This window comes from Gouania willdenowi, chromosome 16 (genome assembly GCF_900634775.1).
Source record: "Gouania willdenowi chromosome 16, fGouWil2.1, whole genome shotgun sequence".
Classification (NCBI taxonomy): Eukaryota; Metazoa; Chordata; class Actinopteri; order Blenniiformes; family Gobiesocidae; genus Gouania; species Gouania willdenowi.
In genome coordinates, this window is record NC_041059.1 from 15,954,062 (window position 1) to 15,981,832 (window position 27,771).

The window sequence follows — 27,771 nt, forward strand, 5'->3', positions numbered from 1 at the left end:
ATGAAAAGAAGTCAGCACAACACGCTGTTGTGCTGACTTTTTTTCATTGCATCTTTGGACTTTTTGATTCAGCACACTGCTTTCAAAGGGATGTGCTTGTTGTTTTGATTGTGCTGCATGTTCAGGATCACTAATCCAGATAACTGCAAATATTTAGCAAAGAGGATATTTGGCTCTTGCTGAAGGTTTGCGCTCTCTGAGTGCTCTTGTTTAAGAATATTTTTCTTTCGGGATAGAAAGATTAAACCTCTGTATATTTCTGTGTGTGTGTGTGTGTGTGTGTGCAGGTCAGGTGATGACAGCGGGGATAGCAGAAATACTCAATGGCTACTCTTTAAAAGCAGTCCTGAGACAAGTTCCAGGGGAGAAGCACACTCGAGCTGCGGAAGACTCACACGATGACAGTTACCTTGGTAACGTGCACACACACAAACCATGAACCTTTACACTGAATGGAATATAGATCTCATGTAAACCTTGTCTCTCTTTAGGTTACTCTGTTGCAGTGGGAGAGTTTACAGGAGACACGGAACAAGGTGAGAAACGGCTTGTTTGAAAGAACCAAGCAGCGCTAGAGGAATCATTTGTTAAGAATAGACGCAGGTTCACATTTTTTCAGTCCTCCTCATTGTGCAGAGTCAGTGAATTCAGTGATGGAAGCGATAGGCTGATAGGGCAGGAGGCTGAATGTTTCTGTGTGTTTGAACTCAGAAGCCGTAATCACAACTGTCTCTGAACGTCTGGGTCATGACCCTGGTGGGACAGCACTTCAGGAGCCACTGATAAAGAGATTTCCTGTCCTTTTATTTGACTGATTAGAATGATTGCTGACAGACTTTGCCATTTTCTGCTGCTCTAGAACGCGCCCAGAAGCTCATCTGGCCTAGACAATTAGGTGTATATAATCACATAGATCACAGTTGTTTAGTAAGTAACATTTGCATGTACACGTAATGCGATGTTGGAAGAAGTTCAACCCTGTACATTAGCCTTCCAGCACGTTCAACAGCTTTTCTTATTAAGAGGAAATAGCACACGCTAAAGTGCTCAACCATAGCATTACCACAATAACTGCTTACCAATTATTTACTTCCGCTTCAGTGTCACTACTGAGTCACAAACATAAACACTTCCTCCTCAACATTTCTTAAACACCATTTAGTGGGAACTTTATGAGACAACCCTGCATTCACATAGGAACCCTGAAAAATACCCCGAAAGGCCTCAGGCTTAACACATGTCTCGTGCTCAAGTGAGTGAGCCTAAAGCGGCAACATGTGCCTGCTGTGTTGTTGTGCTGAGTTTGTTGTGCTGTTTTCAGTTGAAATACATTGGTTTTAGGTGTGCGTTACTGGTGCTGCTTGTTTTTTAGCCAGTTGAGCTAAAGGACAGGATGCGGGGTCTGTGTCTTTCGCTCCCTGTGTGGGATTCTCAGTCTGTCCTCAGAAGTTCACAGCACTGCTTTCATCAATCAAGCCAACACAAGCACGGTCCAAGCCTCCAATCATTCAATGTGTTTCAGAAGAACTTGTTAAATGGGGATTTTAGACTAACTTTTGTCAATCCTTTGCCCTTTCTAGGAATGTTTCTCACGATCATTTCGGCGTGTTCTTATCTATTTGTTTTTCTGTTCTTCAGAGCTGATCGCTGGAGTCCCAAGAGGAGCGCAGAACTTTGGTTATGTGAGTATGAGCCTAAAGTGTGCAAAACTGCCTGTTTTGTCAGCTTTCAAAACTGATTACATCATATTGGAGACCACTGCCATCAACACGCCCTATTTAAAGAAGAGTATTTTGCGTACCGACTTGTAGTTATTCTGGATATCCATTAGGTCCCCAAACACTAATCAAATATTTCGATTTGTTTAAATTCTTCTTGATTATTGACCGTGAGTGAGCGTCTAAATTAGTTCAAGTGTTTGTTGGGTATTATGTTCCGTGTGCAGATAATCACGCATGCAGAAAAAAAACGCTTTTCCATTCATCTTCTCACAGTGTTTAACCTTGAATTGCAGTAGATTGCAGGCCTTACTGTACACATGAATATGTTTATCTAAATTGCTACAACATTGCTGGACATGCGTCTAACAGTTAGCCTGGGCTTTTCTTATGGGAACTCGTCCCCAGGGCTGACTGTGTCAATCCTCTCTAATGACATTCAGCTTCCGCTGCATGTGGAGGGCGGTGACCCCGCCTAACCCTATCTACACACACACACACACACACACAAGCCACAATCTTAACCTGCAGTGTAACCACAAAACTCACTGTTCTCTGCACTTACTGCCATGTTGTACGTGTGCTGTCTGGACATGGCTGCTGACAGAATGGCCCTTTCCTGTACAAATAGTGCACGGCGAGTGGTTGTAGTTCACAGTAGGTGGAGGCGTAGGTTGGTCATGTTAGAGGCACTGGTACCTGTCAGACTTGATCAGGCTTCATCTTTGACCAAACTGGCAACCATAGCTTTTGATAGATGATTTGTGTTTATTCGTACTGAGTCATCAGTCTGATAGCGAGTCTATCCATCTTTAGTGTCTTTACAGCTTTGAAACATCTGTGATCTGCTCAACTCTACATGTATTTGTGTGTGTGTGTGCTTGCTTATGTGTGTGTGTGTGTAGCCCCCGGCCCTCTCCATGTGGTTGTTATTTTAGGTCTTATGAAGGAATTCTCAGCCTTCCCCCCTCCGTCGCTCTTTGTAACCGGGGTTAAGATGGGGGGAAGGACACAAAGATGGAGGGGGAAAAGGGTCCAGGCACAAAGTGGATGGTGGTGCGGGAAGTCTAAGAGAACTGGAGGGGTTTCAGTTGAATGGAAGCTTTTTTATGCAGTTTCTGCCTTTTTTCCTACAGCATTCTTCCAGTGTCTGTCAGACAGCTTGGATGTGTTATGAGGACAAAGCCTTTTATTATTATCTGTGCTGTATTGTGTCTCACTGTCTGCCTGCTTCTTTTAGGTCGCAATGATCAACTCCACCAATCTGACCTTCATCCAAAACTTTACAGGGGAACAGGTAGGATCATCCCCACACTCCATAGTCTGATTTAGGAAGAGCCAGGGTTTGGATCAATTACATTTTTCATTTGCAATTACATTTTCGATTATGATTACAGTGACTAGTGTTTTTCCAATTACAATTCAATCACAGTTATTTCTTATCCCCAGAAAGTAAATTACAATTACATTCTCAATTACTAAAGTTTAATTACTGAAATAAATAACCTAATAAAACCTTCCTCTTGTCTTAGCATCTCTTATATTACAGGTCCTAAATCAGCTGTAAAATACACTAAAAACATCTATCTGTCATCTAATTTATTTCCTATCTATTGGTTTCCTTGTTAGGCTTCCTAATCAATGAAAATATAGGTTTTAATATGTTTGAGGTGGAGATCTGAGCCTTTGTTGTGTCAGTTTACACCTAGATTTACATTTTTTTTAAATGCTAAAATGTGAGAAAGCTTGATATGAAGCATATTTTAATAAACGTTAACTACATATGTGTAGAACTCTACATAGAACCGTAACATGGTTCCCCAGTTTTGCGTTAAATTACAATTGAGAATTTTTATAGAATTTTCATTGCAATTACAAAGTAAATTATCTAAACTCAGTTAGAATTTCATTATGATTACAATAGCAGGAAATTTTTTAATTTCCAATTACAATTATGCCATAATTGTAATTAATTATTATTTACGTGATTACAATTATAATTGACCCCAACCCTGGCAAGAGCATATACAGTACATTGTACAATACTGAACCATTTGCTCCTGTCATAAAGAGGGAGAAGTAATATGTTCAGGTTTTTAATAGTTCTTTATCTTTTAGATGGCCTCCTACTTTGGCTACGCGGTGGCTGTCACTGACTTAAATGGAGATGGGTGAGTAGGAAACATACCTATTAACCATTCCCTTGCCTTTTTTTAAACTCTCAAATATGACGTTGATGATAACCTGATGTGTCCCCAGGACTGATGATGTACTAGTGGGAGCTCCGCTTTACATGGAGAGAGAGATGGAAAGCAAACCTAGGGAGGTTGGAAGAGTTTACCTCTACCTACAGCAGGCTCCTCTCACTTTCTCCTCACCTGTTGCTCTTACTGGTACCCACATCTTTGGACGGTTTGGTACAGCTATAGCACCGCTGGGAGACGTCAACCAGGATGGCTATAACGGTATGATGACAATGAGCAGAAGAAAAAAAAACTATAATTAAAGTGAAACAAAACCACACAATCAAACATTTTGATAATTTTTTGAAAGTGTAATATAGTCTACTGGGAGGTAACCACCAAAGATGACTCACATTATTTTACTGTAAAAAAGGTTGAATCTGTCAAAGAGGTGCTTTATTACATGCAAATATTTCTGATGCAAATAGGTCGAGCATCTGAAATCTGATGAATGAACTTTTTGTGCTTGCAGAGGAATCTTTTACAAACTCCTCGATGAATGAGAAAAGGGATGAAATAGACAGATGTACGCATTGAAGATAAAGATCAATAAGAACCCAAGAGGTAGACACTGTACAGATGTCGTTTATAAGGATGAACCTTGTTTTTTTGTTCTTGTTTGCATAGATGGAGATTTAAGGAAAGCTTGAAAGAAATACATCTTTTTCTTCCTTTGTGTGGCATTTGTAGTGTTTTGTTTGTGATGGAGGAAATCCTCTCAGATGCTGCTTAAGGGAAACTGATCAGCCAATCGGGAAAGGAGGTGATGAAAGGTTGTCTGTGTGAGCTTGTTGCTTCCTTAGATGAATGGGTTAGGGCACTTTTTGTGCGTGCGTGTGCGTGTAGATGTAGTTATTTTTACCTCACCAGATGTGATTCAAGATAAAATCCTCATTCTGTTCTACTGCTCGGAGTTCAATCCTTTCAATGTTTTTGTTTTATCCTCACATTAATTGGAAGCACACACACAACATGCAATGTGGAGCCCAAATGTCTCAGGCTCTGCTGCCTTAAAAATGAATGAGCAGACACTCCTCTGGACACTGTGAGTGATTGTTGCTGCTGATTAATTTTATTTATTTATAGACGCTATGTTCGTAAGCTCACAGAAGCCCTTTTAACCCATTAACTGTTCGATCAATAACCACTGGATCAATACTGAAGCTTTCTCCGTTGAGTTGAGTCTGTTCTAAGGCGAGTCATATGGAGACCGTATTCATCTGTGTGTGCCGTTTTATGTTTTTCATGGTTACTTTTGCAGTTTCTCCTCATTGCGTTGGCTTATACCTGTGCGATCTGTGTGTCTGTGTATAATTACTGACAGATGCCTTTTTTTCACTGTGATGACATGCAGCCTTTTCTCCCTTCTACGGCAAAGACCTCATCAATTCCTAAATTCCTCTCAAAAACCCAACCATGCCTACTTCCTCTCATCTTCATGGCAGTGTTGAGTGTCAGCCGTTCTAACCTCATGATTTAGCTAATTCAATCAGCCATGTGGTTGGCTCTGTTTTTCATTTTGACTAACCTCTACAGGCTTTTTGTCACCATTGCTGGCAGTAGGCTAACCGTTTGAGCCTGTGAGCAATGGTCATCTTCAGGTCGGCCCTCAGTTTTTACATTGTGGGTCCTTAAGGTGCATTTTGCTGTGGATGTCTGCAGTAGTTAGCGTTCTCCATTAATGTACTCTACCATTATTTGCAAAATTTTTTAATCCCGCACTTACTCAAAACTGCACAATTACTTTAACACATACATGCAAACACACATGCACGCGCTTGCTGAGTTGTTCTACACGCTTGCATTCACAGATGGTTTCATTTATCCACTTTACTCTACAGTCTGCTTCATGTTGAACTAGTTGTTTAGGCAATGAGCGATGGGATCCAGGAACAAACAGGATGTCTAAGGGGCATTTGGACGGTTACAGTGCTGATGGGCACTTAATGCAGCATACTAATGGAGGTCAAGGAGTTGATGCATAGGTATCTTTAGGGCAGGTGCTTCAAGTGAAGTGTGGAGAATAACTGAGTATATTCATGTGTTAGATGGTAATTTAGTAGGGGTGGGACGAGGCACAAAGTTTACGAGACGAGACGATACAATGCTGGGCTCACGATAACGACACGTGACGATATTCTTGGAAAGGGAACAAAAGGCCCAAAAAAATCCGTCTAAAAAATAACGAAATGATTTGATTTGACTAGTGGGTGTATTTACACATACTCTGGTTTTATCATTTTTTAACTCAATAGGGATATGGAATATAAACAATAACAACCATTTTCTATTTAAAGTGCAAAAACTGCCCCTCTGCAAAAAGAACACAATACAGATACAGATAATCTAGAATTTAAACCAAATCATGTCATCATCTTCACATTCTTAAAAAACATATTCTTATCTGAACTCAATCTAGAACAATCTACCCAGTCTACTCAGATGTATAATATAGACATGTTTTTTTTCAACAATATTAGCAAGTCTACATTTTCTGGCAGCAATTGAGACGTTTGGATGTTGACTATGTCTCCTGCAGTTGAAAAGAAACGCTCACTTGGGACAGATGTAGCGGGGATGGAAAGATATGCTTCACCAACCCCCCAAGTTATCCTTGCAATATCCACCAACCCCCCTTACAATATTGAGATACCACTGGTGCCATTGGCAACATTTTAAAATATTCCGATATCTCATCGCACGATATGTCGTTCCACCCTTAGCATTTAGCATTGGATCAAGCAGCAAGTGTTCAACTCAATAATGAAAGACAAGAAGGTGTTGAAAATGTAGAATAAGAAGAAGACTAGAACAGTAGCAGCGTGATACTGTTCTTTAGAGTAAAGAGGTCAAGCTCTTTTCCTTCTCTATTTCCTTTCCGTCCTACGTCTATGTTTTGCTTTGCCTCTGTCTCAGTGGGCTCTTAACCCCATTGATGTTTAAAACATGCATGTGTGTATGTGTCATTCCTCAGACGTGGCGGTGGGATGTCCGTTTGGAGGTGAAGACCGTGGAGGCAGAGTATTGATTTTTAATGGCAACAAAGAAGTATCTACGCAGGGTTTGAGGATGAGCCAGGAGCTGAAAGCAGCCGTGACGCACAGCGGCAATCTGCCTGGGTACGGATTCACTCTGAGAGGAGGCCAAGACCTGGACAACAATCAGTATCCTGGTAACTACTGGACAAGCCCACACCGCTACGCTCAGGTCCTCATGATTTGGTCAAAAACACTTCTTCTTTCTCACATTCCTTTTTCACTTTAAACCTCCAACTCCTTTCAGTACAGTATCCCCCCCATTCGTTTTTAAACTCCACATTTCATCGCTCCCACATAGACATCCACTACCATCTTCATGTTCTCCCATATTGCTTTCCCTCTCCTGTCTGGTAAAGTCATTAACTGGGGTAAAGGGATTTGTGCCATAAACTGCTCCTGCTGCATCCATTCTTCAGAGGTTTATAGAATTCAAGAAGAGGATTGAAAAAAGAGAAATAATAATACATTATCCGCCTGTATTCCCAACATAGTTCCAAGACAAAGCCTTACACTGTCAAATCTAATTCAGCAAATCTATGCTGTATCTATGAAGCACCTACTCACTTCAACAGACACCTTTACATTTCTGCCTTCTTAGAATGCATTAAAGAATGCATTAAAACTTCAGCCAACAATATATAGGAGTTCTAAGGCAGCCAAAAATGAATTGGAAAACAAAGCAGGTCTGTTAAACTAATATTTCACTGCCCTTTTTTTCTTCTGTGATTTAAAGCTGTTCTCTTAACATTGCTTTTGTTTGAAACTTCCTCAGATTGGGCTGAAAAATGAGAATTTATTTGGTTTTACCTGATTCCCCTTTTTGCCTCCCACTCACTGCTCTGTCTTCTTTCCTTTTCACTTGGCTGTAATACCAGATTTCCTCATTCCACAAACGGAATATCGTGTAAAATGATCATATGTGCATACATGGTGCGATTAGTCTCAGAGTGTCACAAGTCCCAGTCAGACCTGTGTGGAGATAATATTGTACGATACATTAGCAGTGTTTTCAGTCAGGTGGAAGCTAAAGTGTAGCAGAGTTTTTAGCCAACAAACAGAGCGTATCAACACTCCCACAGACCGACGTGCAGTATCTACGTCATCTGACGTCTAGGCGGTTGATGGAGGCCAGTCGCACACACATGGTGTGTCGTAGTAAAGTCACACTGTTCAAAGGAGTCTGTTATGTTTGATCCGTGTTACGAGAGAACTGCACAGGCGTCTGTGAGGCCTGTTAGAGCCACCATATGTTACTATTAAGGGTAAATGTCATTAGTGCACCACAGAAAGGAAGTAAGGGTGACAAGGTTCCACTTTTAGCTTTATTGGACTATCTCTAAAGCTCATGTCATCTGTTTGACTTTACATATGGTAGTATTAAAGGAGCAGACAGAATGAAAGTGGGAAAAGAAGAGGTAATACAGATGGTAGTAATCCTGTTTAATCCAGAATAATTACACAACGCGTCATTGGGTTTAGGTACCATGACTCGACTTTTTCTCAAGAGATCAAGAAGTTAACTGTGTACCAGCTGGGTTGGATGGACTGTTGTGTCATCAGCCACAGGTTTAAAAGCATCGTCTCTGCAGCCAATCAGATCTGCTTGCTAAAACTTACAGTTAGGGCCGTGTCAGAGTTGGTGGTTGGGTTATGTTCTGTAGGGAATTTGTCATCTTGTTTATTTTGTCTGGAAAAATGTGTTTCTCGTCTCCAGTCATGTCCAAATACATTTAAGGTTTAAAAATAGAGAAAAGTGAGATTTTTTTAAAAATTGAGGGATCCGATCTTGACCAATATACTGATTCTGGATCAGTTTTTAAGTCCCTATCGCACTTAATTGGCAAAATTTCAAAAATTCATATCTCGGTTTGTAATTGACTGATCTGTATGACTCATTTATGTCAGGTTGGTTCCTCAATTACCCCACCGAGTTTCATTCATTTGGAGGATTGCGCATTTCATTGCGATTTTTTCCAAAAAAAACCCCCACACATTTGGAACCACTTTATGTTACTATAATCGGGATCACTGATCCAGAAAACTGCTAATATCTGGAAAAGAGGATATTTGGTGCTTGGCGGAGGTTTGCACTCTGAGTGCTCTTGTTTTGTTTTGCAATGATGGTTTTTGGCAAACCCTATTTCGAGAACGTAATTCTGACTTTTAAAATAAACTGACGTATTTAAGGTAATTCTTGGCGTAGCCTCCGCCGAATCTGACTAAAGGAATTTCAAAAGTCTTGAGATGCCACGTGAATCCAGAAGAACGTTTCCATTGAGTGCCAATGACCTTTGGCATTTCGTCATCAAGGCCCGGCCCCTGCAGCTAAACAGGCAGTCAGGGCAGAAAGCCAGTGACGGCTTGACAGTCTGTCTAAACTTTGGATAGAGGTTTTGTTTTTACAGCCCTGGATGGGCACCGTCAGCTAAAACAGTGCAGTCACCAAAGCCATACCTGCACCTAAAAAAGGCATCAACGAGAGGGGTGTATGAACTCTGGTGTACGGATAGAATTTAGTGTGTCTTTACACACTCCCTCTGGAAATCAGCAATGGCAGTGTGTGAGGAAATGGGATTGACATGAGAAGGAAAGTAGCCTGTGATTGAATTTACCTTTCATATGCAAACATACACTTTCACACATTCTTAACCCCTGGGTGTTCTTACCCCATATCAGACTTTTTCAAAGTTTGAGTGCTAGAAGACTGGGCACAGATAACCACTAAATGAAACACATTCACTCAGGAGTGGGTTTGTGGTTTCCAGATTACATAACTCAAACAGTAGTATGGACAGAGAAATGTGGACTATGTGGTGGTTCCTGAATGCTCCTCTGTCTCTTCTGGAAACGCACCTTGCTTCTGATACTTTTAACAGATTTTAGGACCAAGTGCACGTTTCTCTGCCATTTTTTCTGTCCCTTTCATTTTGTCTGCTACTCTCCCTGATTTCCCCATTGATACTTTTTGCCAGCAGTCTTTTTCTCATCACAGGCGGTTGATAGAATACTAACAGAAATGCACAGAACAGCAGTCTCACACGGTGACACAGCATGCCCCTAGAAAAGAGGAACGAGGGCTAAATGTTTAATGTTGTGGTTTCAGGGGGACTCGGTGACTGCAGCCAAAGGCAGAAACAGATGTGTCGCAATTAGTCTTTTTTTTTTTTTAAACACATGGGAGAGGAAAGAAACAGTAAATGACACAAGAGCATCCATCTTCCTCTTCATCCTAAGAACAGATTTTAGTAGTAATGAGAAAAACAATATATTAAAAAAAATAAAGATGTAATGGCGCTGCTACTGTTGTCAGGATTAATTCATGCAGAGCTTCATAATGTTTTTCAGATACTGGTGTAATTTTATGTGCATTGATATGATCTACAAAAGATAAACGGTCATTATGTGAATCCCCATCTGCCTCTCACTAAACAGCATGACGTTATTCAGTCTTTTACAGCTTCCAGGCAAGACAGCTTTGTTTGTGTAAGCACATTTCATACACAAGGCAGTTTACAGTGCTTTACATGATTAACAGTATAGTATTAAAAGCTTAAGAGCAATTTTTTTTTTATATAAATATAAATGATACAGTTTAACATTAAAGCAAGGAAATTGAAGTTTCTGAACATCTGGTAGTTGTGGCTTTATCCATTACACATGTCTCTTCAAACTCACATTGTTTCAATCATATGTGTATATTTGTGCTGGCTTTTCATCAGTATGTGTCCCCCTGACCGCAGCCATTAAATACCGTTCCTCATTTTAAACTCATGCCAATTAAAAATGTGTTTTCATCACAAAAACCCATGAAAACAAATAAATAATCACACGTAGATTAAATGTGGCGCTGCTTTCAATTAGGAGTCGCTGATGTATGCACGCTGATGGGAAACGTTGTTTAGCAAAATGGGATTTTGGAATGCAATGTGGGGTCCCTGTCTGTTCCATGGCACACACAAACACGCACACGGACACACATACATGCACACATTTGTGCATTCGCTATGAATTCAGATCAGGTATCCTCAGGTTAATGTATGTTTGGTTACTGAATTAAGGCTAAAACGGTTCATGCTGAAAAGGAAGCGAATGGTTGTATCAGAAATTCAAGCTATATTACAGTTTGTGTGTGTGTGTCCGTGCGTGTGTGCGTGTGCATGTGTGTTTGAGAGGTCTGTGTTTGATGAAGATTGTTGGAGACCTTGAAATCAGTCCCATCTGTAGCATTCTTTGAACCTTTCGATTTCCCGTCCTCCCTCTCTCTCTCTACAGATCTGATTGTTGGGGCGTTCGGCTCTGGCGAAGTGTCAGTGTACAGGTAAAGATGAACAAAGAGCTAAAGCTAACGTGCATAACTTTTCGGGTTATTCAGCAAATTTTAATAAAACCAATGGTGGTGGTGTGTGTGTGTGTGTGTGTGTAGGTCCCAGGCTGTCGTATCCGTGGAGGCCACCATGACACTGACCCCCAAAATCCTAAATCCTGATGACCGCCAGTGTCGCCTACCTCAGACAGACATTATGGTTACCTGGTAAGTGAAAAGTTTTTGTTTTTTTTAATTTGTTTTTTATACAACGATGACATTTTGAATATTTAAGAATTCAAACAGTCCTAAGCTGGAAATATTATGTAACATTGGGCCAATGGAAGAAGCCATATAAGAACAAACTAAAAAAAAAAAGAGAAAATCTGTTCGTATCTGGGATTTTGTTCGTACCCATTGATTTTTGGGATTCATCAGTGTTTTCTTATCTTACGAATTCTCTAGGTAAGACTGGTGGAGAGCACTCGTACTATGATAAGAGAAAACATCACAGACTGTTATAAGTAAAAATTAAAAAAACCCACATAATTTAGTCTAATTTACATTGAGTTGCTTCGTTTTGGCTCTGCCTGTAACACCAATACTGACTGATGCTCTGAAATATTACATATTTCCAGTGTTTGCTTTGATTCATTTGATTTTGCTTACTTCCTCTTTTTGGTGCCATCTATCAGCTTGTCAACCGTTTGCACACAGCACAACACCTGCCCTTATATGGTGTTTAGTGGATGTCACATATGCTAATCAGCTGTGTACGATCAAGTGGAATCCACCATTACACGCACTGTATTATTATGGCCTATCCTTACTAGATAGAGTAAGACTTTTGTTTATGCCATATGTCAGAAAAGTCTAAGCATATTTTTTTCTCTCGTGGAAACTATTTTAAAGCATCTTAACTGGATCAACAATGTTCCAGTGCTGTGCTCTCTGCGTGAAAACATTTACGAGTCAACCGCCATCTGCACCAAAATCAACAATTTATACCATGAAACCGAAAGATCATTTATGACTATTTAATAAACTACATCCCAAGGAATTTTTAATTAACCCAGTGTTTGTTTTTTTAAATGACTTTCTCTTGCTCTTTACCACAATATGCAACGCTGTATTTTTTCTTGTCATCTTTGGCTTGGCTTGACTTCTGTGTTTAGAAAAAGAGTTAGTGCCATAATGACAATCAGATGATAGAAGTGAGATACTTTGGAAACGTCGGGACATTCTGGATGTTAATCACTTTGTTTGAGGCTCAAGGTTTATTCAAATATGACTGATAAGGCTCAGTGTTGGGAGATTTTTAAAGTTCTTAGGCTTCTCTGAGTGTTTGAAACCAAACAATGGCGTCTATAAGTCGCTTTATCGTTCGCTTATAAAGCACAGAAACAAAGTGAAGGAAAACAAGTCTGTGTCTGAGTTTATGTTTGGATGGTGGGAGCAGAACAGTAAATGTTGACCTGTAAGTGATGGTGAGACAATACCAGTTGTGTAATGTGTTTCATCCCTGACATGAGGAACTGGCTTGTTTTGGGAAGTTGTATTTTTAAATGAACGCACGTAAATTCTTAAAGATTTTTACAGTGTTGTTGCAGTGTCAGTATTAAAGTGGATAGTAAATGTCGTCATAAAGATACAGTTACTAATGTAGTGCAGGGGACGTGAGCACACAGTGTAAACTCTTTAGAAAGGACTCTGCTTTGAAGCTGGAAGACTGTTAGATTGATCCTTGATGCCCACATCTTTCTGTGAGCAGTTTGCATGTTCTCTTTTTAGTCAGACGCGTCACACCTATGGGCCATGCGGGGGATGCGACACCCGCACTTTCATAACAAAGAAAATTCATCCCCCTCACTTTTTTTTACAGAGATTTATTGTTTAAAACGTATTGGTCCAGTTAGATTGATTAAATGGCGATCAAGCCAATCACAGCCAGCCATTTGACGAAGCCGGCGTTCTGAGAAAGTAACAAAGACTTAACAGCAATGAGTAAAGTGTAGGTAAAGTGACAAACAATGAGTAACAGGTGGTAAAAAAATGGTCCAAAAGTGGCAAAAAGTTGGCAAGAAAAGAGTGAAAAGTGACTAAAATGGGCCAAAAGCAGTCAATAGGGGTAAAAAATTGACAAAAAAGAGAAAACAAGTGATAACAATAGTGAAAAATTCCAAAAATGTGTAACAAAAAGAGGCAAAATATAGGGAAAAAGGAAGCAAGTGTTATTTATTGAGCAAAATGTAGTTTATTTGGATGAAAAGTGGCAAAAAAATGGTTAAAAATCTGAAAAAAAACTAAAATTTTTTGGGAAAAGGGGGAAAATGAGACAAGTTACAAAATGGCCAAAGAAAAAGGTAAAAAGGGGTTAAAGTTTCCCCCTTTTAAGGTTTTCTGGAGAAATAATAATTAAAATCTAAGAACGACATGTTGAGCATCACTGACTTGATAACAGTTTTATCATGGTTTTAGTAAATTCATTTAATAAACTAAGTTGGGAGTCGACGGTTGCCCTACCCTTAGAACACCCTCTTTTTTAAAATCACTGCTTTGCCCCTGCTTTCATTCCATGTTGACATTACGGTATGGTACATTTTAAACTAAAGGAGTAGACATATTACCAGAATATTCCTCATCTTGTGCCCTGAGGAAGTTGGCATAGACTCCAGAATGTGCGTGCGTGTATGTGTATGCGTGTGCGTGTGCGTGTGTGTGTGTGCGCAATTAAGCAAAGGAAAAACAAAGTCTTAATCAAACATAAGAATGATGAGGCCCATGCCGACTGTTGCAGAAATTGTGATACATTATCAGCAGTGTTTCATTAACCAGTGTGTATATTCACAAATTGCACACACAAATATATACTCAGCACTCACACAAGTCCACCAACTTTACCTGCAAAACCAGATTTATAGGGCTGTGTGATGAATTGGTTTAAAAGACTGATGAATTCAAAGCTTTGTAATTCTGCTTTGATTGTATTGTTGTTCCTGTGGGAGGCTGGTGGGCTTTGAACTGTGTGAGATGAGTTTACTGAAGGGGAACAGGAACAGTCCAAAGGCTCCTACTGCTTCACCGCAGTCGACCGTTGGCTGTGTGTTATTTAAGGCCAGTCTGCTGCAGGACGTTATGGATGAGACACAGGAGCTGGGCCTGTCACTGAGGTGGTCTCGGACTTGTGGTGTGTGAGTGTTGGCAGCGAGTGAAACAGGACTGGGCTTTCAGTCAAATCGACCCAAGCACTAAATTGTGGATTTTTTTGTAAAAACAAAATGTGGCGTATTTAAATAAACCCCCATAAAAGTGTGGCCAGAGCTGTGGAATCAGATAGGATGTGCCCTCACACAGGGAGTCAAACAGCAGCAGAAGACTTAGGAGGAGGAGGGAGGTCTGAGGGTCTCCAGTTTCACAGAGGTGAACGTTTCACTTGTTTCCCTCCTCTGAGAAAGATGTGGGAGATAGCTCATGTTTGCTGCTGTTATACCTGAGCGCCGAAGTTAAGCGTCTGATTTCCTGAAAAAATAACCACCCAGTGTCGTCTGATGCCAGAGGCACTTCAACATCGCACACTTTTGTTTTGAAAGTAATTCCATGTTTCACAAAGATGTGTTGAACTCACTGGCAGAATGAATACTTTTGGCATCATAAAGTAGGACTAGTTTACAAAGATTAGACTCATTTTCCTCAAAACCAAAGCATCCACTGGCTCATCTTGGCAGAGCATCGATTCTGTTGTGAGACATCCAGTTTTGTATTTGAAATGTTGATTAATTTCAACAATTTGGGGAAAAAAAGACGATGTCTGATGCCAATAGTTACAAATTCTACCCCATTGTTTTATCTACAGAAAATAAGCTTCTCAATTTGTTTAATCTTTTTTTTTTTTTTTGGGGGGGGAGGTTGTATAAAATAGCTGTTTCATAATCAAACATTTTTTATTCAACTTCCCAAAGCATTATGAACTCTGAGGAAACCAAACAAACCTAAAGGAGATGGTCACAAGGACAGCTCTTGTATTGAGTTATACTGTCTTATTTATTCATAACAACTAAAATATGGTGATTTGTGCTGACCAACTCTTTCAGGGGGCGGTCCACAGTTTTCATGGTTTTGGACTAAATATACCTTGGTCGTCTAATGGCTCTGTGATTTGAATGGAATGATAATGAGGGGCTACAGAGGGGGGCTTTGAATGAAAACTGAAGGACAAAAAGAAGGACCCAGGTTTTGTTTTAACTGGTTCGCCAAAGAAGCGGAAGAACTTTGCTTTGTCCGGCCAACTTTGGACTCTGAAGTGTCTACAAATTAAACTTCATAGCGGCATCAAAGCCGTGGCAAATTTAAACCATTGGAAGTCGAGAGTGTAATTAAAAAAAAGCACCATCCGAGCCTGACGTCATGTAGGTGTGCTGCAGAGGTGGAATTTCCGCTGTCAAACTTTTTTGAACAGTTTTATACTTGTTCGGCTGGCTCTTAGTGGAGCAGACGGGGATTTATGTGGACATGGAGGACCGCCTACAGCGTGAGGTGGTTAAGCACAGATGCGATCTGGGGTAAATTACCTCCACTAATGACTAACCCAGAGCTCGAGCTGTTTTCAGGGGAACTGTCTTTTCTGTACTACATAATTTTAGTTTGACACACAGTTCTAATTAGAGTCGCACTTATGCCAGTGCACATGCGCTCACATCCGGGCAGCATTGTGTGTTAAACAGGCACCAGGAGAAGGTGGGGGTTTTTAAAAAAGGCAACATGTTGTTTATCACACCCACAAAACCTCATGTGGGTTATACACACCTTACGTAAAGGAAAACCAGCTCATCGTTACTATCACCTAAAGGAAGAGGTAATTATTAACGGACATACTTTCAGCTTTAACAGATGCACTCTGGTTATACAAGTTTGAACTCTAAATGCAGTAATAAAAAAAACATCATGAAGTCCCTGACTTCATAACTAATTTTCAAAACTATTCATGATAAATTCATTCTAATTTGAAAGTTTGACCTCATGGTGGTACTAGAGAACCGGTCAAGGTTTTATTATCGAGGGCTTATTTATGTATTCAACAAACAAAGTGCCCGACACAAAAACAATTTTCTGAAAATCAGTTTCTAAAGGCAAATACCGCTGGGGTTAGATAGACCCCAAGTAACATTTTAGGATAATAAGAGGGTGAACAGAGGCCCTGCTGCACAACTACACTGTATACTGTTACGTAGAACTAAACTAAACAGAACTCACTCACTTTCACGCTCAGGAGTCCACTTCTTTTTTTCCCAATACGTCCCATTTCTCTTCTCTAACTGTTCCTTAGTGATACTCTTCTTTTTAAACTTTTCCACACATCTCCTGACATTGTTTCAATGCTAGCATCATAGCTGTCTCTCCAGTGTCTGTACGTGGGTGAGCAGAGCTGCATCCACTGCTTCTGCTGCATTAATCAGGGACACATGGAGCCATTCCAGAAGCTCAGGGGCCACTGCTGACACAATTCATATTTAAATGTTACTCGAACTATACACAAGCAATCACACCCTTACCAAAAAGAAGTATACCTAAAGTGCATTATACTAAGTAAAGGGGACATATTATCCCCATTTTTTACTTTTTAAAACAGTTCTCTGTGATCTAAATGACATACCTGTGCCAGGATTTGGTCAAAACATAACATGATTCAAGAAAAAGGGGAGGTTTAGGACCCGGTATATACCAGCAAATTCAGAGCGCTCCGTTTCTCCCCCCCCACCCTCTCTTCCACAGGGTGTCCCAAAACGAGTTATGAGGTTATGGAAGTAGTCGGGGGTGAAGTGATTGGCACACACTTTCCCAAATACGGAGGGGGCATTGCCATTAAAAATGAAATCTAGCCACTTCCTTCTTGTGTCATCAGCAGCTGGAGTTCAAAGCAGAGCCCGATTCAACTTGTGATGTCACAAACTCAGAAAATTTGAAACGGAGTCTTACACAGACCACAAACAAAGGACTGGATGGATTAATTTCACATATTGTGTGCCGGTGGACACTCAAGTTACCGCATATGTGTTCAATAACACTGCAAAAGTGGATTTTTCACAATATGTCCCCGAGTTTCAATATATTTTGCTCAGTACACTTTTAAGTACCAAGTACACTTACCCAAAATACTAGCAGTATTCTTCAAAATGTATTATTTCAATACTTCTTTGGACTAAATTGGCTCAATTTGAGTTTACCAAAAGCTTTATTTCATACTGTAAGTAAACTTATAGGTATACTAATACTATACTAGAATCTACCCACTTTCATTTAATTGAGCACTTTTTGTTATAATATACACTGCAATATACTTTTAACTTTATTTCACATATACTTGCTAAATGAACTATCCTACCATAGACTCGTGTTTTGTTTATTAATAAAAAAGTAAGAATTCACACAAAAAAAGCGTTGCATTTTATTGCTATAAAGCCATTATGCATGTGGGGAGAAAGGTATTAGGCTGTAACTAACACCTGCACATTCACGAGCTGAATATACTCAAAGGCAATTTAAATACTTGTACTAAGTATATCACAAGTTTGAATGCAAGTATGAAGTAAATAGACTTGTACTTTAATGTATACATTTCATTGTACTGCAAGTATACTAAAGTGATGCGTTTTTAAGTGTATCTCTGATAAGTACTTAAAATGTAAACTGAAAGTATACTTTTACATTTTGAGTTTAAAATAAGTATACTCTAAGCGCACTTAAATAGACAGGCACACAAAAACAGTGCAGTGCAAGGTAAACAATGACAATGAATAAAACTGTGCTAAAGTGACACTTCTTTGGGTCAATGATGAAAAGGAATGTTTAGAACATTTAAAAGTATTAACTTAACTGATTCCTCCTCTCTGTGTGTGTATTACTTCATTGTTCTTGATCAAAGAAGCGATAAAACACATTTGAACACAAAAATAACCCCACACTTATCAGGTAGACACACACACACTAGCAAGTAAAGAAAATGCAGAAACATTTTTGTTGCAGTCTCCCATGTCAGAAACCAGGGGGTGGGGGTCTTACTGGTACTTCCCACCGCCCCCCTGTGTATAGGAAGGAGAAATTCCCTAATATGTGCTGCTTATAGTTGCTGGGGATCAGTGTATATGCAAGTGTTTTATTTAGACTGTTTGCGTCCTTTTTAACGACCCTGCTTTGTTTCTCTGATCGAGGGTGAATGAGTGGGTACAGACAGTTCACCAGTTCATCTCAGGGTTAACACAAAACCACACATTCTCTGTTAGACACAACCAGCAGTGTGGTTTATTAGTTACCAGTTTAATCCAACAGCAAGAAAGTCCAACATTTGAATCCCTGTAAATAACTAAGCAAAATGTGACTATTTAACTATTTTTATGGATTTACAAAACCCAAATTTGGAAATTTGGAATAAGTAATATTTCATAATAAATCAAAGCTTAAAAGCTAAATTAAATGAATCTCCTGCATAAAAAAACAAGTGTTCAAAAATACAGATAACAAAACATTCTGCAATCTGTGACAAAATGATTAAGAAATGAAAAAAGGAAATTATTTTTTTAAGTCAGCGATTGAAAGTTAATTTATTGTTCCACCAATGTAAATTATTATTTTTGCACTTCAGTTCCACTTAACATTTTGTTCCCGGTCCATATCTAATGCAGTCTGATAAATTAATGCTCTTTTTTTTTCTGCTACATTTTTTTTAGCTTCTTATTATTTGCTTATTTGTGTGTTGGCGTTTTGTTTCGTGTTATTGGTCTTTATTGTCAATGAGGGAAGGTTTTTAGAAATTTGCATGAAATTGAATATTTCCTCCTGTCTGTCGCGCCCCACCCGTCATACCCCCATTTCCCACCAGGGGGGCCACGCCACACACTTTAACAAGCGCTGCGTAACCGTCACGTGATAGCAAACATCTAAAGCTGTTAGCTATAGCGGGCGTTGCTCTGAGCAAGTCAGTTTGCGTCATCTCACAGAACGATCCAATTGATGAATAAATCCATGTCACACTTTCAAACACATATGACTCATCAGAAACGTTTGGCCTTTTTAAAGTATTCTGAACCACGTGCACGTTTCTTTGTATGATAAATTGTTCTCATGATCTGGTATTTATCTTCTTTATATTTGTTCCCTCCAGCCTTAAAGTGGATGTGTGTGCAGCAGTCAGCGGCGTGGGGATCCCCAGCTCTGTAGGTAAGCAGCCATAATAATAATAATAATCTGTAAAGAATACAGAGGAAGCAGGGAGGAGAAAAACAGGGGGGGGTTTCAGTGTTTAGTGACAAATAAACGTAGCCACACCCTCCGCTAATTTTTGTTACTATTTTTTATTTGTCCTGTGTCCAGATCTGAGAGCGAAGCTGCAGCTGGATTGGTTAAAAGGGAGCAGAAGTGGAGTAAAGCGAGTCCTCTTCCTAAACACCCAGCAGCCCCAGCACACCAGGCTCCTCAGACTTGGCCACAATCACCCACATGCATGCCTGAGCTACATGATTTATTTGAGGGTGAGCGAATAACAGCAAACATACGGGAAATCACTAATTGATGAGTTTCTCATGCGAAATGCGAACACTGACGCTCAGCCGCAGTGCTTATTGAAATGTCTCATCAGACACAAACAAAGTGACCTAATGGCACATCTGTCTCTGTTTGTGCTACTTCAAAAGGAGGAAGATGAGTTCAGGGACAAACTGACCCCCATCGCTCTGGCTCTGAGCTACAGCCTGGCTCCACCTTCCCTCAACCAGAACCTCCCGCCTGTCCTCAACCACTACAGCAGCACCTTCCTGCAAGAACATGTGGGTGTTTTATGTCTCCATCATGGGCAGTTTCTTCATAAGGGCGATCAGAGCGATGCCCAATTATAGGGGAAAAAGGAGGGATTTTTTGTCTATCATATTCTTCCACAGTGTTACAGGGCTGTGACAGTTCTAGACAGTTTGAGCTGCTCTCTATGTCATTGTCCAATCAGCGCAGGGCTGTGCTCCATGAAGTACCGCCCCTTTTGGGCGATCTCAGTCAAAATGAAAATCACACAAGACTGCTCTCATAAACTGTAAAATAATTTTTTTTTTCTAATTTCAGTCGTTACAATGCATTCCTTATGGGTTCCAGGAGGGCTCGCACTAACATGCTTTTGTCATACCTAACATGAGCATAGCCAGCATCAGATTAGCTGGTTGAAACTGAGTGACACCACAGTTCCCCATAAAGACGACAAATTGACAATTTCCAATGTCCTCAGCATATTTAACTGTGCACTTCAGGCAATGTCAACGGTTTTTAGAAGCATCGACAGTCACTTGTGAAAACTTGTTTTCAACACTTAAAAATAGAGAAACGGCGTCTCCTGCTTTACTGACACGGGATAAACGGGAGAGAGGACGCCGCCGCCGCCGCCTCTACTCAAAGCTAGTGTGTGTGCATGGGTGGGCGTTAGCGGCGCTGTGATGGACTGGCGTTGTTCCAGGGGTATCCTGAATAAACTGCAACATCTATCGTAGTATAACATACTTTTTTGTTAAAAAAACACGTGTACGTGCGTCTACTTGGTGCCAATGTGCCTCTGTATATATCCGAGCCCATTTTGTAGTGCTCAAAAAAAAAATAGTAGACTAATAATAATTGTGCCTCGAATGATATTGTCATTTTTAGTCTGTTTCTCTCTGTCACACACACACACACACAATTTATTAACTGATGATGTTGGTTTTTAATCGTTATCTTTTCATTCAAATGCTGCTTTCAGGCAATATGTTTATTTTTGCAAATCTATACAATTGGCCAGATATTATCTTTGTATTTGTGACGTGGAACAGAATGTATCCAATCAAGAAGCAAGCTGACGGAGAAAAAACACTTAACGTTGCATATCAGGCAACTTGGAACCTTTCAAGTAATTTTTTTCTCTTCATGTGCAGGGTAACAGATGAAACATCCCTGCAGATTTTTTAAAAATCCTTCTGCGTGTACCTCGCTTTACTTTAAACCTGCATCAGAAGAAACATGAGGAGATCCACTAAATCTCCACAGTCTAACCATAACAGCCAGTTTACACATTGTTACACACTGTGAGTCTGCTGGTGGACGTGTGTGTGCTTTCATTCACTTCCCCCTCCCTCTCTACCTGACTCAGGTGTTCACCTGAACTAGGAAAAAGGCAGTAGCCGAACCAGCTCTTTTTTTGCAGCTTATGTTAGTATAAAACATTGATAATGATAGTAAAATAAAGAACATTCCTGCTGCTAAGAAAAATCTTCACTTTTGAGAATTTCAGTATTTATTTGTCAAACAAGCAAGCCTGTCAGAAAAATGCATTCTCCTGTTCTTCCTTTGACGAACAGAATGTGTTGAAAAAACAAATAGTTGGCAAGATTTGCAGAACTGAGATTAGCTGTGCAGGTTTGGCCTAAAGTGTGATTTCTTGTCTTCTCAGGCCTACATACTTCTGGATTGTGGTGACGACAACATTTGCATCCCTGACCTTCAACTCTCCGCTACAGTGTAAGCCTGGCACGACCACACCCTCTGACCTCAGCCTGTAAACTCTCACTCTCATTTATACTCAAAGCACGGCCGATCCCACACACACACACAATCTCACACAGCTGAACCAAGAAAAGGTGGGCCTGTGACTGCTCACGCTACATGCAAAGTTTACAATAATGTTATTCACGTGATAGACCCCTCTATGTGTGTTTGAGATGTGTGTGTGTGAATTACAGAACTTTACAGTGTTTCCAGCTGTGCGATATCGCTATAGCAGCCTTATATAAACATTCTGTCACCCTCCACTGACTGATCCACACACACTCGAGGGGGTGTTTTTAAAGTCAAACAACCACAATCATTGAAGCTGAAGGATACATAATGGACATGTTTTAGCAGAAGAAAAAATAAAAATAAACTTTGGACAAGATTTGGGGATTTTTTTCTCTCCCTATTTTCTCAACTCGACTGAAAGTATGTGTTTTCTCTGTGTTCTGTTGGCTTTCCTCATTAACCACAAACACAGGGACCGCTCCGAGCTTGTGATCGGAAATGACAATCTGGTCATGTTGACCATCGCTGCAGTGAACCGAGGCGAGGGAGCCTATGAGACAGAGCTGTACACGCTGATCCCCCCAGAAGCTGACTACATAGGTGTACAGCGCAGAGTGGAGGTAAATACACACACTACACACTCTGTTGGACATCCTGAAGCAGAAAATGATCAAATACAGAGGTGTAAAGAGGACTGATAAATCCTACTCAAGTCCTGTTACATGATTTAAATTGTACACAAGTACATGTAAGTCGTACATAAAATACTCAAGGCAGCTCAATGAAATAGTACTCAAAGTACAAGTTACTATTTACTTTCAGCGCCCCCCCCCCCCCCCCACTTATTTTTGGTAATAAATTTCACCACGGTTCCCTTGCAGATAGTAAACATCGTATGTATAAACTTGAAAATGAAGAGATGAAATCTTGCGCAATTGGAACTAACGAATAAAGAATATCTTTGTGTTAAATAAAAGGTTTGTCAAAATGTACTATTCTTTTTTAAATGAAACACAAATGAATTCAATTCAAAATTTGAATTTTATTTTGGCATTCTTAACACACAAAAAATAAATAAAATACATTCAAAAAAACAACAATATTCTTAATTCTTCAGCCTAAAGGGTGTAGGTTGAAACAAAGCTTATAAACACCTACCCCATCACAACAAAACAAGGTTTTCTACACAATATCACAAAAAATATTTAACCTATTTTACTATTTTCACAATATACATTCAATATATATTTTTCACAAGTTTTATATACAGTTTATACAATCATATCAAACATATATACATACATACACATGAATGTATAATTTACATTATGTTGGTGCTTTGTTTGATTTCATCCTTTAGGCAGTTCTATATTTAACCCCTGCTGATTAAATAAAGATTCTCAGGCTCTAAGTAAAGCTAAATGTATGGACTCTAAAACAGTGCCATGCCAAATGTGCCATGTTGGTAACAACATAATAGGTAGAAACCCCAACCTGAACCTGTCACATGTCAGAGTTGTGAATGAGGACCCGAGCGTAGAGACAGAATCAGGCAGGTGTAACTTTCAAAATAAGAGTCCATTTCAAAGGTCCAAAAACTTCCAAAAAGGAAAACAGGGAGGAGGGTACATAAAGCTGCTGACACACGAGGAGGGTAACATCAACAGCGAACCTGTCCAAGCATTCAGCTAAATAGTGATGGAGGCCTGATTGGGAACGGGCCACACCTGTGTGCAAAACATGATGCAGCTCATCACTCACACAATCCAAACACACTGACATCACTGGGAGGTGGAGCCATGAGCAGGAATACCTGGGAACACAAAGACTAGAGTTAACACATGAAACTAGAACTATAATGGAAACTAAACAGAACCAACAAAGACTTAGAGAACAAAAAGAGGCCCACGAGGGCTACAGACCACTACAACTAAACAGAACCTGACAGAAGCAAAGTAAAGGGCTGGGCGTTGATCAGAAATAGCACGATTAAAAACATATGGATTATGTTCAATGTACCTTCATAAACATTATGAAGAGACCATAAAAAACTCAAAAAAAATATAAATTTACTCAGTAATGGTTGGGTGTGGAAAGGTAATGAATTACTTATTTTAAAATGTACTTAAGTACAAGAAAATTTACTGATTTAAAAACATACTCAAAAAAAGTACAAGTACCCATAAAAGCAACTAAATTAAAGTAACGTGATAACTTGTAATCCATTACTTTCACTTCAGCAAATGAGAGTGAGAAAGTCATATGGTGATGAATGCAGCAAGTGCAAACTGAGCAAGTCAGTGAATAGAGGCCGAAGTTAGATAATTACATCACTTCCTGTTTTGTCGTGTGTTTGCTTTGTGTGATTAAGGCGGTGTTATCAGCAGGGCTTTACCGGCAGCTGCCCCTATTATGATTTAAAGCTGCAACAGTAACCACGGAAATGGATAGGGTCAACTCGTGTGTGCGTGTGTGTGCGTGTGTGTGTTTTGCACATGCACGTGTGCTAATGAGAGCGTAATGGGCCCATTTGATTGATGACATTGCTATTATCAGAGCATTCATCACACGTCCTCTCCTCCCTCGCTCCTTTCCTCCTTTGATAGTGCTCCGCTCCCTGATCCAGTTCGGCTCTTACCACTTGACTCTGACTGCTCCCTATTTGTCACACTCAACCTCACTGTTGTTGTCTCTGTGTGAATTCTCTCTCTTTTAGTCACTCTCAGAATTAAACTGCGAGTATAAGATGATCAACGAGTCCAGGATGGTGGTGTGTGACCTCGGGAACCCAATGGTGGCCGGCACCGAGGTGAGCTGTCAAACATTATACAACAGTCAGTTCAGATCGAGTGATTTGATTGGACGACGGACATTCCAAGAGTGCTGATATAGAGCAACAGCGACATCGGGACTTCTTACGGATCATATCACTCCGCTGTACAGCTGCTCTGAATACTGTTAATTACCGTTTTAACTTGGGCTACACACTGTAGTACACTGTCACTATGTTCACACCAGGGTTGGGGTCAATTATAATTGTAATTGCGTATTTGATAATTAATTACAATTATGGTGTAATTATAATCGCAATTGTAAAAATCTGTTGCCATTGTAATCGTAAATGAATTGTAATAGAGTTAAGTTACAAGTTAACAATCATTAAAATATGTTTTATATTAAGTTTTCCCACTACCTGTCAGTGAATTTTCACACTCATACACGTTGTAAGGGTTAGAAGAGTTAGGGGTTACTAGGTTAGCGTTAGAATATAATATACTGTGTATATATATATATTTTTAATAGGGATGATACAATTCTACAGAGTAAAAATAGTATGAATGTAACTGATTTTTGTACAAAGAGTTTATAGCTAAATTCAAACTCTTGTCCCGACTGAAATGTTCTTTCCGACTGACGTCAGCGCTTCATAACTTTAAGGAGAGTGAAAAGAAGAGAGCCAGGTTTACCGCTCTAGACGTTTGCTGTGATGGCTGTTACATCTTTACAATGCAGTGTTTGAATGCAGAGTCGGAGTCAACACTTGTGGAACTATTTTTGTTGGCAAGCCAAATGATTAAGGGCTTTCTCCTCCCGTCTGGACTTAAGGGCTTTTTTATGCGCCTGCAGTTACGCGCTTCTATCCTGTGCGTATTCTCCAGTCCAGGCTCCTGACACGCCCACCGCGAGTAAGTAGACCTAGAGTGCCCAGTCTGTCAATGAAGGCGGTCTGAAGCAAAGGTGGCAGACTGGGCCATGATGTCATTTTTTGGGGGCTGTCTAGAAATCACGCGGAGCATGGAGTTTTCCCCAACGCTTGTAAATGTCATTGAAATCCGTGAAAATGATAAAGCGCACTTTTATTTTGAAACGTCTTTGTTGATAAACTTTGTAACAGGTTGATTTGATCAGATTATTGTCGTGTGAGAGGATCGGTCGCATTCTTCTGTCGGAGTCAAAGTTAAAATCTCTCTTTTTTCCCCTCGTATTAAAGACAGCGCATCAGTCAACATCTGTCATCAATACGGTACATGCTCTAAAGTGTGACCGAGTTTGGAGTTGGGAGCTGGGAGTTCAAGGAAATAATCCCACAGAGCGTCCTGCTTTAATCCAGATGAGACAGAACTATTGGCTTCTGACATTATAGGCAGTTTTAGGTATCAATTGTTTAATGTCTTATGGAGCTGATAAGAGCCAGTCCAAACTAAAGATGATCCTCATTTAAATATGTGTGGGAACAGTTTCTGGTATCCATCTTCTCACCAACCTCTGCACATGACAGCATGTTTCACTTATTATTTACTCTGTCGTGGATCCAACTGTGGTTTTACGTTGGACATAGTATGAAAGTAGTTGGACATCACTGTGACCAACGTGGACAGAGGTCTGAGGTCTGTCAGAGTTTGAATTAATCGAGCACACCTTATCAGCTCCACGATGCAGCACCTACCGTCTCTGCAGAAAGAATAGGAACACCCACATTTCAGGGCCGCTCCACCCAGAATGCGTAACTGGGATGGAGGCGTGCAGTGACTGACTCAAGTACAGGGGGAAAATAGCGCGCAGCCAACAGTGCCGCTGCGTGGCTTTTTTTACTTAGAGAATAGACCCCTAAATAAACAAATCATAATCTCCTTTCACTTATTACAGTTAACTAATAAAATGCTCTTGTAGAACTGTTGTATAAAAGCAACATCACAGTCCAGATTGTGCTGTTGTGCAGAAATATCAGCACTGGTGTGGACTTCAGCCTCGTGCCTACGACCGGATCACACCAGTGCTGATATTTCACCACATCATCATTCCCTCTCATGTGATATTGCTTAAATGACGGTGTAACCAGACACAGGTTACATCTAATCATTCTGATCACCTCTTGAACCCCACTCCCCGTTACTCACTATCTGATACTATCTACAGCCATGCTTTTGCCACGTTGTGAGTGCATGTGGGATGCTAATCTGTTCAGCTTTCATGGCTGACGCACAGGAAGCCCAGGCTTTGTAGTAAAGAGTGGTCCCTTCCTACATGGAATTCTACCACTGTCGGCTACATCCACATGCTGTTAAGCATGTCACATGTGTGAAGGCGTCAAGGCCGATCAGGAAGGTGCTCTTGTGCTCTGGAGGTGACACACGGCATTCTGATAAATCAATTATGTGGTCATGTTTCACTGTTGGGGGAGGGGAACACAACTTTTGTGTGTGTGTGTGTGCGTGCACACACACGCAGGGACACGTGTGCTCCCCCGCTGCCCAGATGTTTCCCATATTCCACTCTACCCTTGCCCTGTTGGACGTTCAGGAATCTCTGAGCTTAGGCAGAACATCCAGTAATAGACCTCCTGTAGACTCTTATGATATGGTGCAACTAAAGCAGGGGTGTCAAACTCACTTTTGTTCAGGGGCCAAATACGGACCAGTTTGACCTTAAGTGGGCCACAGATTTTAGGTGCAAATTCAACATCAATGTCCCCTGGTTTGCATTTCCACATGTAAATGATAAAGTATATGAGTCGTATCAGTCTCTGCACGATCTTCACATAAAGGTCCCATATCATGCTATTTCTCACCCATCTCCATGTGTTCTAAGAAGTCTGAAAACATAGTATTTGAGGTTTATTTTCCTAAACTCGTTTGTTTTCCAGAGTTTCAGCCTCTGAAAAGTCACTTTCTGAGTAACTCTGCACAAACAGGCTGATTTGCGGCCTACTTGTGCATATTCATGAGTGGGCGTGTCTATAGACGGGACACTGACTTTTTCCTCCCCGCCCTCTTCCCACCCACTCTGTAGCCGAGCTCATGCTGCTTCATAAACATGAGACAGAGTGTGGGGGGGGCGGGGCTGGGCCGGTACATACATACATAGACTGTAGAAAATACATACATAGCACTGCTCGAAGGATGCTGAAA

The 27,771-nt window shown here is 40.3% G+C and overlaps 1 protein-coding gene across 1 annotated transcript in view; it reads left to right on the top strand.

Annotated features, from left to right (window-relative positions):
* The window catches only part of itga8 (integrin, alpha 8), a 57,111-nt gene that overhangs the window by 15,101 nt on the left and 14,239 nt on the right, over nt 1–27,771 (top strand). The window contains exons 7-21 of the mRNA XM_028470354.1: nt 288–413; nt 492–536; nt 1,639–1,682; nt 2,959–3,015; nt 3,837–3,889; nt 3,978–4,183; nt 6,936–7,133; nt 11,272–11,317; nt 11,423–11,530; nt 19,458–19,513; nt 19,667–19,824; nt 19,987–20,118; nt 21,756–21,823; nt 22,335–22,482; nt 24,579–24,671. Coding sequence (XP_028326155.1) covers nt 288–413; nt 492–536; nt 1,639–1,682; nt 2,959–3,015; nt 3,837–3,889; nt 3,978–4,183; nt 6,936–7,133; nt 11,272–11,317; nt 11,423–11,530; nt 19,458–19,513; nt 19,667–19,824; nt 19,987–20,118; nt 21,756–21,823; nt 22,335–22,482; nt 24,579–24,671 — 1,538 coding nt within the window. The remainder of the gene's footprint in view (nt 1–287; nt 414–491; nt 537–1,638; nt 1,683–2,958; nt 3,016–3,836; nt 3,890–3,977; nt 4,184–6,935; nt 7,134–11,271; nt 11,318–11,422; nt 11,531–19,457; nt 19,514–19,666; nt 19,825–19,986; nt 20,119–21,755; nt 21,824–22,334; nt 22,483–24,578; nt 24,672–27,771) is intronic.